The sequence below is a fragment of the Physeter macrocephalus genome, chromosome 5 (genome assembly GCF_002837175.3).
Source record: "Physeter macrocephalus isolate SW-GA chromosome 5, ASM283717v5, whole genome shotgun sequence".
Taxonomy (NCBI): Eukaryota; Metazoa; Chordata; class Mammalia; order Artiodactyla; family Physeteridae; genus Physeter; species Physeter macrocephalus.
The window spans coordinates 73683557-73696672 of NC_041218.1; the positions used below are offsets into that span (position 1 = coordinate 73683557).

The following is a 13116-nucleotide window of genomic DNA, read 5'->3' on the forward strand; positions in this document are numbered from 1 at the left end:
GGATTGCTGGGTCGTATGGTAGTTCTATTTTTAGTTTTTAAAGGAACCTCCATACTGTTCTCCATAGTGGCTGTATCAATTTACATTCCCACCAACAGTGCAAGAGGGTTCCCTTTTCTCCACACCCTCTCCAGCATTTATTGTTTGTAGATTTTTGATGATGGCGATTCTGACTGGTGTGAAGTGATACCTCATTGTGGTTTTGATTTCCATTTCTCTAATAATCAGTGATGTTGAGAATCCTTTCATGTGTTTGTCGGCAATCAGTATATCTTCTTTGGAGAAATGTCTGTTTAGTTCTTCTGCCCATTTTTTGGATTGGGTTGTTTGGGGTTTTTTTTTGATATTCAGCTGCATGAGCTGCTTGTTAATTTTGGAGATTAATCCCTTGTCAGTTGTTTCATTTGCAAATATTTTCTCCCATTCTGAGGGGTTTTTTTCATCTTCTTTATGTTTTCCTTTGCTGTGCAAAAGCTTTTAAGCTTTATTAGGTCCCATTCGTTTATTTTTGTTTTCATTTCAATTTCTCTAGGAGTGGATCAAAGAGGATCTTCTTGCTAATTGTTCTGCCTGTGTTTTCCTCTAAGAGTTTTATGGTGTCGGGCCTTACATTTAGGTCTTTAATTCATTTTGAGGTTTTTTTTGTGTACGGTGTTAGGGAGTGTCCAAATTTCATTCTTTTACATGTAGCTGTCCAGTTTTCCCAGCACCACTTATTGAAGAGGCTGTCTTTTCTCCATTGTATATTCTTTTTTTTTTTTTTTCGTGGTACGCGGGCCTCTCACTGTTGTGGCCTCTCCCGTTGCGGAGCACAGGCTCTGGACGCACAGGCTCAGTGGCCATGGCTCACGGGCCCAGCCGCCCCGCGGCATGTGGGATCTTCCCGCCCGGGGCACGAGCCCGTGTTCCCTGCATCGGCAGGCGGATTCTCAACCACTGCGCCACCAGGGAAGCCCTCTCCATTTTATATTCTTGCCTCCTTTATCAAAGATAAGGTGACCATATGTGCGTGGGTTTATCTCTGGGTTTATTTCTGTCCTGTTCCATTGATCTATATTTCTGTTTTTGTGCCAGTACCATACTGTCTTGATTACTGTAGCTTTGTAGTATAGTCTGAAGTCCAGGAGCCTGATTCCTCTAGCTCCGTTTTTCTTTCTCAAAATGCTTTGGCTATTCGGGGTCTTTTGTGTTTCCTTACAAATTGTGAAGTTTTTTGTTCTAGTTCTGTGAAAAATGCCATTGGTAGTTTGATAGGGATTTCATTGAATCTGTAGATTGCTTTAGGTAGTAGAGTCATTTTCACAATGTTGATTCTTCCAATCCAAGAACATGGTCTATCTCTCCATCTGTTTGTATCATTCTTAATTTCTTTCATCAGTGTCTTATAGTTTTCTGTGTACAGGTCTTTTGTGTCCTTAGGTAGGTTTATTCCTCTGTATTTTATTCTTTTTGTTGCAGTGGTAAATGAGAGTGTTTCCTTAATTTCTCTTTCAGATTTTTCATCATTAGTGTATAGGAATGCAAGAGATTTCTGTGCATGAATTTTGTATCCTTCTACTTTACCAAATTCATTGATGAACTCTACTAGTTTTCTGGTAGCATCTTTAGGATTCTCTATGTATAGTATCATGTCATCTGCAAACAGTGACAGCTTTACTTCTTTTTCTCCAATTTGGTTTCCTTTTATTTCTTTTTCTGACTGGTGTGAGGTGATACCTCACTGTACTTTTGATTTGCATTTCTCTAATAATTAGTGATGTTGAGCATCATTTTATGTGCCTCTTGGCCATCTGTCTGTCTTCTTTGGAGAAAGGTCTATTTAGATCTTACACCCATTTTTTGATTGGGTTGTTTGGTTTTTTTTGATATTGAGCTGCATGAGCTGTTTGTATATTTTGGAGATTAATCCCTTGTCCGTCACTTCATTTGCAAATATTTTCTTCCATTCTGAGGGCTATCTTTTTGTTTTGTTTATGCTTTACTTTGCTGTGCAGAAGCTTTTAAGTTTTTAGATCCCATTTGTTTATTTTTATTTTCATTACTTCTGGGGGTAGATCAAAAAAGATCTTGCTGAAATTTATGTGAAACAGTGTTCTGCCTATGTTTTCCTCTAGGAGTATTATAGTGTATGGCCTTACATTTAGGTCATTTATCCATTTTGAACTTTATTTTTGTATATGGTGTTAGGGAGTGTTCTGATTTCATTCTTTTACATGTCACTGTCCAGTTTTCCCAGCACTACTTACTGAAGAGATTGCCTTTTCTCCATTGTATATTCTTGCCTCCTTTGTCATAGATTAGGTGACCATAGGTGTGTGGGTTTATCTCTGGGCTTTCTATCCTGATCCACTATTCTATATTTCTGTTTTGTGCCAGTACCGAACTGTTTTGATGACCATAGCTTTGTAATATAGCCTGAAGTCAGGGAGCCTGATGCCTCCAGCTCCATTTTTCTTTCTCAAGATTGCTTTAGCTATTCAGGGTCTTTTGTGTTTCCATACAAATTGTAAAATTTTTTCTTCCAATTCTGGGGAAAATGCCATTGGTAATTTGATAGGGATTACATTGAATCTGTAGATTGCTTTGAGTAGTTTAGTCATTTTGACAATATCGATTCTTCCAATCCAACAATGTGATATATCTTTCCATCTGTCTGTGTCATCTTTTATTTCTTTCATCAGTGTCTTATAGTTTACTGAGTACAGGTCTTCTTTCTCCTTAGATAGGTTTATTCCTAGGTATTTTATTCTCTTTGATGTAATGGTAACTGGGATTGTTTCCTTGTTTTCTCTTTCTGATCTTTCATTGTTAGTGTGTAGGAATGCAAGAGATTTTTGTGTATTAATTTTGTATCCTGCAACTTTACCAGATTCTTTGATGAGCTCTAGTAGTTTTCTGGTAACATCTTTAGGATTTTCTATGTATAGTATCATGTCATCTGCAAACAGTGACAGTTTTACTTCTTCTTTTCCAATTTGGATTCCTTTTATTTCTTCTTCTTCTCTGTGCCATAGCTAGGACTTCCAAATCTATGTTGAATAATAGTGGTGAGGGTGGACATCCTTGTCTTATTCCTGGTCTTAGAGGAAATGCTTTCAGTTTTTCACTATTGAGAATGTTATTTGCTGTGGGTTTGTTGTATATGGCCTTTATGATGTTGAGGTAGGTTCCCTCTAATCCCACTTTCTGGAGAGTTTTTATCATAAATGGGTGTTGAATTTTGTCAAAAGCTTTTTTTGCATCTGTTGAGTTGACCATATTGTTTTTATTCTTCAGTTTGTTAATGTGGTGTATCACATTGATTGATTTGCGTATATGGAAGAATCTTTGCATCCCTGCGGTAAACCCCACTTGATTGTGGTTTATTATCCTTTTAATGTGTTGTTGGATTCTGTTTGCTAGTAGTTTGTTGAGGATTTTTACGTCTATGTTCGGCCCACGGGCCCAGCCGCTCCGCGGCATGCGGGATCCTCCCAGACCGGGGCGCGAACCCGGCTCCCCTGCATTGGCAGGCGGACGCGCAACCACTGCGCCACCAGGGAAGCCCCCGGCCTGTAGTTTTTTTTTGTGATATCTTTGTATGGTTTTGGTATCTGCGTGATGGTGGCCTCATAGAATGAGGTTGGCATTGTTCGTTCCTCTGCAGTTTTTTTGGAAGAGTCAGGAGGATAGGTGTTAACTCTTCTCTAAATGTTTTATAGAATTCTCCTGTGAAGTCATCTGGTCCTAGACTTCTGTTTGTTGGAAGTTTTAAAATCATAGTTTCAATTTCAGTACTCGTGATTGGTCTTTTCATATTGTCTATTTCTTCCTGGTTCAGTCTTGGAAGGTTGTACCTTTCTAAGAATTTGTGCGTTTCTTCTAGGTTGTCCATTTTATTGGTGTATAGTAGTTTGTAGTAGTGTCTTATGATGCTTTGTATTTTTGTGATGTCAGTTGTAACTTCTCCATTTTCATTTCTAATTTTATTTTATTTTATTATTTATTTATTTATTTATTTGTGGTATGCGGGCCTCCCTCTGTTGTGGCCTCTCCTGTTGCGGAGCACAGGCTCCGGACGCACAGGCCCAGCGGCCATGGCTCACGGGCCCAGCCGCTCCGCGGCATGTGGGATCCTCTCAGACCGGGGCGCGACCCCGGTTCCCCTGCATCGGCAGGCGGACCCGCAACCACTGCGCCACCAGGGAAGCCCCATTTCTAATTTTATTGATTTGAGTTCTCTCCCTTCTTTTCTTGATGAGTCTGTCTGAAGGTTTATCAATTTTGTTTTTCTTCTCAAAGAACCAGCTTCTAGTTTTCTTTTGGGGTTTATTGATTTGTTTTATGTTTGCTTGCCCCCCCAATAATTTTAAATCTGAAGAATGAGGACTTTCTATGGCACCTGTAGCTATGTAATGGTTGAAAATTGGTTTAAAAGTATCCAACACAATGTAAATGTTGGTTTTTATTTTTTAGCTTGAACAACCATTTTCCTGAAGGCTGTATCCTCATGAAGCTCAAATAACTACTTACTTACAGTGGTTTAGTAAAAAAATAAAACTCTCAATTAGAGGGTAAATGATTAGGTTCTAGGGTTCATTTGATGATTTCTTTACTTTTTAGTTGATAGTGTTGACCATGATGGTGTTGACTATGACATGGGCTGAATGTTCTTAGAAAGTAAGTGTTATTTCAGTAGTACGGTAGAAAGGCATGTGTTGTCAGGGTCAGAGCTCTGTGTGAGGGTCCTCAGACTTGCTGTGTAGCCTCTCTAAGCCACAGTATGTTCATTCAGTAACCACTTATTAGGCCTCAACTCTGTGTTAGGCATTACAAAAATGAGTGTAACAGCTGAAATAGTAGTAGCTAACAGTTGCGTATCACGTACTCATTTAATCCTCCCCAACCTCATATGCAGATGGCAGTTTAAAAAGCTGCTGTTTCATTGGTAAGAGAATCAAAGCACAGAGTTGTTAATTAATTGATTGCCCATTGTCATTCACCTTTTAGTGGTGAAGTCATAATTTCACCTCGACAGTTTATTTAATTCCAGAATCTTCTCTCTTTACCACTTTGCTGTTGTTGAGAGAATCTTAATATTCTATTTATTTATTTAGTGTTCTCATTTATTATGTATTTACTCATTGTTCTTAACAGAATTTAAGTTGTTAAGGCTCTCATGAGAAAAAGCATGTGAAAATGCTTAGGAAACTGCTTAGTGCGTTGTGAATGAGTTATTATTTATTGTGTTGGTTCCCTGTCATTAGGCCTCTTCACTTTAGTTCTTCTTTTGAAAAAAAATCTGTATTTTGTGTCAGAGTTCCCTTCTTTGAGCCATTTGAGAAGTCTTGATATTTGCACAGTCACAAATTTTTTAATTGCATTTCCCAGTGCTCCAACTGTGTCCTAAAATAAGAGACTTCTACAGCTTGATACTGTTATTTTTTTATATTATGACATATTTATACATTAAAAATATGTAACATATATGACAATTATAAACCACTACTATTGCACTTTTCTTGTCCTTGTTGTAAATGTTCTCTTTATGTGTGCACAAAAAAGAGTAAACAGCTTTTTATAAAGGTAAATCCAGAATATTGGTTCATGCTTTGTTTTGATAATAATGTTCTCTAGTATAGGAGCAACCATATATTTTAATGGCCTATCTAATTTTAATAATACTAGTTTGCACTAAGACTAGCTGCCAAACTGTACTAAATGTTAAGCTTCTACTTTGAAAGTCAAATCTCTCCTTGCAGTTGAGTGTTGAGAATATTTTAAGTGTGAGGACCGTACACTCCCTCCATTTAGTTGGAGAATCTGAACTGCGGTTGCTCCTTCCTACTCACTGACTGCTACTGCTACCTGCCTAATAATTGTTTTTGGCTCCCCATAAACCTGCAGCCAAAAGGATATTTGAATTTTCCCCCTCTAGCACTTGCAAATCCAATTTTTATGTATAGCTAAGTGCTCTTAGCTTTTACTCTATCTACTACTGGGGCCTGGTTTCTAGCAAGCCTGTAGCTACGCCAGATCTGGCCTATGTAATGCTGTTTGTAATGAGAAATCTAAACAGGGAATGGCAGTGAGGCATGGCAGGAATGTGTTTCCATTGGAGAAGTCAGTGTAGAGAAAAAGTATAAGCAAAGCCGTGTGCAGAAGGCCTTTTCAGCTGGCCAAGACGGAAGACTAATGTTATTGTACATAGGCTGTTACTGTGCCAGCCCTTCCTCACAAATTTGCTTTCTCTCTCTCTCTCCCCTCTCCTGAACTCCCTTCCTCCCCCCTCCCTCTTTCATCTACTCCTTCTCCTTCTCTCCCTCTCTCTTCTGCGGGCTCTGCTCACTGTTTGCTCAGGTGGACAGTGACACCATTTGGAATGAGCTGCACTCGTCCGGTGCTGCACGCATGGCTGTTGGCTGTGTCATCGAGCTGGCTTCCAAAGTGGCCTCAGGAGAGCTGAAGGTGAGGTCTGGATTGTATTAAGTGTGGGAAATCCAGAGAAGACGCTGAAACAGAGATGTTGTTGTTTGGGAATTGTGGGGAGTGTGGTGTGGTAATAAAAGGAAAGGGGTGGACGGAAGAGGGCAAAGAGATGGCCACTAAGGTGTGATAATAACTAGTGTGTAGGTAGGTAGTAGCTGATCGCGCTCCCAGGGTCTTCCTCTCCTTGGGGAAACTCTGCGGTTAGGGCACTCTGGTGTATTTTTAAGAGCATAGAAATGGTGAGTAAAGCTATGGTCCAGGTTAAAAATACCCAGTATATACATACCAGTCATGCCCTCCTGGGATTCTCTTTTGAAGCGACATAAAACATATGATTACTGAGTACTGTGTATAAGCTCAGAATACCACCCAGAGAGAAGGGGGTGGGGGTTGGGAGAAAGGTAAATATCAGATGGGAAGGATTGGGAGGAAGAAGGAAATTGTTGACTAGAAGGGTAATGATCCAGAGTATGTTTTTCCATGAAAGAACTTCAGAAATGAACTACGCTTTATTGTTCTTTTCTTTTTACGGTCTCTTCTTTTCTACATGATGTGAAAAGAACAATGTCCAAACCCCAACGTTTCCCAGTCTAAACAATTTATAAAAGCCAGAGACCTGACAGACGTTGACATTTTATTTGGTATTTTAACAGTGCTATTTAAAGGTATACCATGTGCATCTTGAATGCAGTTGCCCCAATAAACTTTGTTGGTGCTAACATAGCTTTTTAATGCACTGGTTCACACATTTCATAATGAAATCTGGGCAGTGATTGATTTGGTATTTTTAGCAATTGTGGAGCTTAGGGGAAATATATTGTAACCAACAATATAGGCACTGTGAGTTTTGTTCATCTAAAATAAAATCTAATTAGGATTATTTTTCTTTATGCCTAATGAATTTTTATTCAATTATACCTGACTATTTCACTTGTGATTAAAAATGCAGGGTAGGAATGTGCACTTTACAACGCATTGTCTGCCCCAGAAGTCTTTGCTCTAACTCTTTAAGTCAAAACCTACAGAAATAGCATTATGATAAGGTGGGCTATATTTAAAAAAAAAAAAAATATATATATATATATATATATATATATATATATGTGCCTCATGTTAAGTTGACACGATCAACATTAGGATATTAATTGCTCATCTCAGGATATTTCTTAGGCCTTTAATGTGGTGCTTAATACTCAGTCTTTACCTTTGATAACGAGCTATTGAAAAGAAGAAAGGAATCAGCCTTATGGAGAGGTTTTGGCTCTCTCCCAGTAGCACTTGAGGAATAATTCTTCCTGTTTGAATATGTCACTTGTAGCACTAGAATCAATTGACATTTTAAAAGAAGTATTTGAGAGTCTTATTTTCAAAAGAATTCAAATGACAGACAATAGCCAGGCCACAATATTATAATTTTTAAAAGATTATGCTGGCACAGACCCACTTAATAAAAAGCAAAAATGATTGTTAGCATTCCACAGTTTCTAATTGTTTTGATTTTGTTGAAGTTTAATCAATAATTCTGAAACCTTCTCAAGTAGAATGCCCACATATTACACTCAAAATCATCATTGCTCTTAACCTCACAGAGTGCAGAATTGCCAAATGTATGTGTGAAGAGTGTTGAACAAAAACCTAATTATATTTTTTAGGAGGTAGTCATTTAAAATAGCCAATTACAAACAGAGTGTCAACAATATATATTATGGACATGCTGACCACCAGCTGTACTAACTAACATTGGCTGTTTATGTTAAGATCAAGGATTCATACAAATGCTTTTCCTCCTCTTGGTTGAGAAATCAGCAAATATGATTAAAAAAGAGAAGAATAGGGAAAAAGAGCCAGCATAAAAATCAAGAAACATTGATCCAGGCTCTGCCACTTAAATGCTGTGTCACTTGTGGCAGATCACTTAATATCTCTGGGCCTCGGTATCTCGTTCCACAAAATCAGTAGGGTAGAATTGATAATGTTGAAGGTTGTACCTGGTTTTGACATTCTGAGCTATTTGCAAATGAGAAGTGCATCTGGTTATCAGTTATATACACCATGACATACCAAATAGTAGATATTCCACAACTGATTTCACCTTCCTTTGCTGAATATTCCAGGCAGTGTAGCTGGTTTATCTTTCTGATTGTTAGCCCAAAGTAAAAGTCCAAGACAGGCAGGACCATAACAAATGGACTAGTGCTGACAGACCAAGAGACTGAATCCTTTTGTTGCTAATAATTTGATGAGGCCTGTGGGAATGCCACTGTAGATAGCCAAGAATTGTGGTAGATAGCCATGTTCAGGGACCTCTAGCTAACCAAAAATGTTACTCAGTGTCTACCTGTTCCAGACTCCAGTATGACTGGGCAGGTACACCTGCTGGCCAGGAGCATTAACACTCATGGCTTTGGAGTCACTTCATTCAGATCTAGGAAGAAAATAGGGAAGCTTATTTGAGAATACTGGTAAGTTATCCTCTGATGAGAGATGTGAACAAAGAAAACTTTAGTGTTTTGTTTATCATTTTCTGCATCTACATTCAGTTCTCACATATTCTACCTCTTTCTCCCAGTAAATCTATAACTTGAAACAGCAATGACATATTGAAAGACTGCATTTTGTGAGTCTGCACTCATTTTGCTTGGAAATTAGAGAAAAATTAAGAGCTTTAGTTCAAATAGGGTGGGCCTGGATGGGGTGCTGAACTGAGAGGTTCGAGATAGCTGGAGGGAGGTCACCAAACTTGTAGGGGATGGAGGACTTAGGAGATAAGAAGGGCACCCAAACAAGGAAAATGCCAAAGGCAAATTTAATTACCTGGAATTTTTCCTTGATATTGAGCTTGATCATGATTGTTCCCCTAACTTTTGACAGGTTCTGTCCTTTCTTCACCTGCAGATACTAATGGGCTAAAGGAATTAGAGGTATAATCCAGGCACAGGGAGTGGGTCTCATGTTGATGCTTAAACTGAGCGTGTGCAGCAAACTACAGCAGTAAGTGGGTGTATTTTTTGCACAGCATGGACATGCTCAGTGGAGTTCAGTGGAAATTATGGGGACTTTCAGGTTTTCCAGGTTTTTAATAAGATATTTTAAAAAAACCTGCAAGTGGAAATTTCTCAAACCTACAAATACCCAAGTTGGCTATTTCTCAGAATCTAGAACTAGGGAACATAAATATTCTGGAAATGCTGACATGTTTGATGTATTGGAAACTATAATTGGAAGAATAGTTATCTCAAAATGGTTTTATTGTTCTGAAGGTCATTTAAGGAAGTATGTCTAGAAATAGAAATATATTTAAAAGATGAGCATTTTTCAAGTTCTAAATATTCAATATTTCATTCAAAAAATGGTGCCAAATATCATGTTGTACACCTTAAAGTATATAGTTTTTATTTGTCAGTTATGCCTCAGTATATGTGGAAAAAAAATGATTCAACAGTTATCTTGTTTTACTGTAAGAATGCTCTTTGATGCTATTTTGGCAATGCTGTAATTTCATTAAAAAGTAAAAATTGCTTTAGTTGTCTGGAAATTTTTGTCAAGAAAATTCCCAGCTGATTATCTGAAAAATGTATGGATTTCTTTACTGTTTGAATGGATATTGTGTGTCATGTTGCTAATAATACCTGTCATTCATTAAGTATCTACTATAGGTTGCACAGTTTACGTGTAATTTGTCATTATTCTCACAAGGTCCACCAAAAGTAAGTACCACCAATAGGATACTAGCTCAGAGACATCAAGTAACTTTTTAAGATCCTGCACACAGTTTAATAAATGGCAAAGCCTGTAAGTGTCACAATCCTCTCTTCTCTTTCAACACTTTATAAGGAATTTCTTGTAGAAGTAGCACAAATATGTAAGAAAAAAGGGGTTAAAGCTATCTTTTTTAAATAGTCTAGATTTTCCTTTTTATTACTCTAAAACATTTAATACATACAGAAAAATAAGGAGTTACATTAATAACTTACAAGTCATCATAATATGGTTGGATGTGAGCCCTTCATCCAACTAAAGAAATAGTAATGTGCTAACACTATTAAAGTTCTTTCAGTATTTATCTCATTCCTATCTTTTGACCCAGGAGTAATTATTAATCTGTTGTAGTTTTAAATTTATTCCTTTCCCTTTAATAGTGTTAACCATATGTTGTAGATCTTTATAAAAAATGGAATCTTTTTGAATGTGTTATTCCTCAGATTTCTCTCCCCCAACTTAAAATCATGTTATGAGGATTTATCCTATTTACATAGCTGTGATTTATTCGTTTTCCTTGTACATCATAATTTGTTTATTCATTCTTCTGTTGGACAGTATAGTTGTTTCCAGGCTTTTGCTCTTTTGATCAGTGCTGCTGTGAACACTCTTGAACTATGACAGAACTAAGAGTAAAATGGTAAGCTCCTAGTATAGAAATATAATAAATTTCAGAGAGTAATGCAAGGTAGAATTCTGAAGTCATTTTGCCACAGTGACATCAGCAAAAATAACAGTTTAAACCTCTGAAAATTCTTCGCTCCATGAAATCAGTGATGAAACTGGCAAAATTTATCAGAATTAATTTTTTAAAATCTTTTGTTGGAGTATAGTTGCTTTACAATGTTGTGTTAGTTTCTGCTGTACAGCAAAGTGAATCGGCCACACATATACGTGTATCCCCTCTTCCTTGGATTTCCTCTTGGATTTCCTTGGATTTCTTCCTTGGATTTCCTTCCAATTTAGGTCACCACAGAGCACTGAGTAGAGTTCCCTGTGCTATACAGTCTGTTCTCATTAGTTATCTATTTTATACATAGTAGTGTATATATGTCAATCCCAATCTCCCAATCCCTCCCACCTCCCTTCCCCCCTTGGTATCCATATGTTTGTTCTCTATGTCTGTGTCTCTATTTCTGCTTTGCAGATAAGTTCATCTATACTATTTTTCTAGATTCCACATATATGCATTAATATATGGTAGTTGTTTTTCTGACTTAATTCACTCTGTATGACAGTCTCTAGGTCCATCCACGTCTCTACAGATGACCCAATTTCGTTCCTTTTTATGGCTGAGTAATATTCCATTGTATATATGTACCACATCTTCTTTATCCATTCCTCTGTTGATTGATATTTAGGTTGCTTCCATATCCTGTCTATTGTAAATATTGCTGCAGTGAACATTGGGGTGCATGTATCTTTTGAATTATTGTTTTCTCTGGGTATATGCCGAGGAGTGGGATTGTGGGTCATATGGTAGTTCTATTTTTAGTTTTTTAAGGAACCTCCATACCATTCTCCATAGTGGCTGTACCAATTTACATTCCCACCAACAGTGTAAGAGGGTTCCCTTTTCTCCACGCCCTCTCCAGCATTTATTGTTTGTAGATATTTGGGGGATGGCCATTCTGACTGGTGTGAGGTGATACCTCATTGTAGTTTTGATTTGTATTTCTCTAATAATTAGTGATGTTGAGCATCTTTTCATGTGTTTGTTGGCCATCTGTATGTCTTCTTTGGAGAAATGTCTATTTAGGTCTTCTGCCCATTTTTTAATTGGGTTGTTTGTTTTTTTTTATGCTGAGCTGCATGAGCTGTTTGTATATTTTGGAGATTAATCCCTTGTCAGTTGCTTCATCTGCAAATATTTTCTCCCATTCTAAGGATTATCTTTTCCTCTTGTTTATGGTTCCCTTTGCTGTGCAAAAGCTTTTAAGTTTAATTAGGTCCCATTTATTTTTGCTTTTATTTTCATTACTCTAGGCAGTGGGTCAAAAAAGATCTTGCTGTGCTTTATGTCAAAGGGTGTTCTGCCTATGTTTTCCTCTAGGAGCTTTATAGTGTCTGGCCTTACATTTAGGTCTCGAATCCATTTTGAGTTTATTTTTGTGTATGGTGTTAGGGAATGTTCTAATTTCATTCTTTTACATGTAGCTCTCCAGTTTTCCCAGCACCACTTATTGAAGAGATTGTCTTTTCTCCATTCTGTATTCTTGCCTCCTTTGTCATAGATTAGGTTACCATAGGTGCTTGGATTTATCTCTGGGCTTTCTACTCTGTTCCATTGATCTATATTTCTTCTTTTGTGCCGTCTATCATAGTGTCTTGATGACTGTAGTTTTGCAGTATAGTCTGAAGTCAGGGAGCCTGATTCCTCCAGCTCCATTTTTCTTTCTTAAGATTGTTTTGGCTATTCGGAGTCTTTTGTGTTTCCATGCAAATTGTAAAATTTTTTTTTCTAATTCTGTGAAAAATGCCATTGGTAATTTGATAGGAAAAAAAGAAAATTACAGACCAACATCACTGATGAACATAGACACAAAAATCCTCAACAAAATACTAGCAAACATAATCCAACAACATATTAAAAGGATCATACATCATTATCAAGTGGGATTTATCCCAGGGATGCAAGTATTCTTCAATATACGCAAATCAATCAGCGTGACACACCACACTAACAAATTGAAGAATAAAAACCATATGATCATCTCAATAGATGCAGAAAAAGCTTTTGACAAAATTCAACACCCATTTATGACAAAAACTCTTCAGAAAGTGGGCATAGAGGGAAGCTACCTCAACATAATAAAGGCCATATGTGACAAACCTGTAGCAAGCATCATTCTCAATGGTGAAAAACTGAAAGCATTTCCTCTAAGATCA

General features: G+C 37.4%; 1 protein-coding gene across 16 annotated transcripts in view; it reads left to right on the top strand.

The window, feature by feature from the left end:
* Positions 1-13116, top strand: part of HDAC9 (histone deacetylase 9) — a 604670-nt gene that overhangs the window by 320497 nt on the left and 271057 nt on the right. For all 16 annotated transcript variants that reach the window (XM_028490082.2, XM_055085027.1, XM_055085034.1 and 13 more), the window contains one exon: positions 6340-6447. In XM_028490082.2, coding sequence (XP_028345883.1) covers positions 6340-6447 — 108 coding nt within the window. The remainder of the gene's footprint in view (positions 1-6339; positions 6448-13116) is intronic.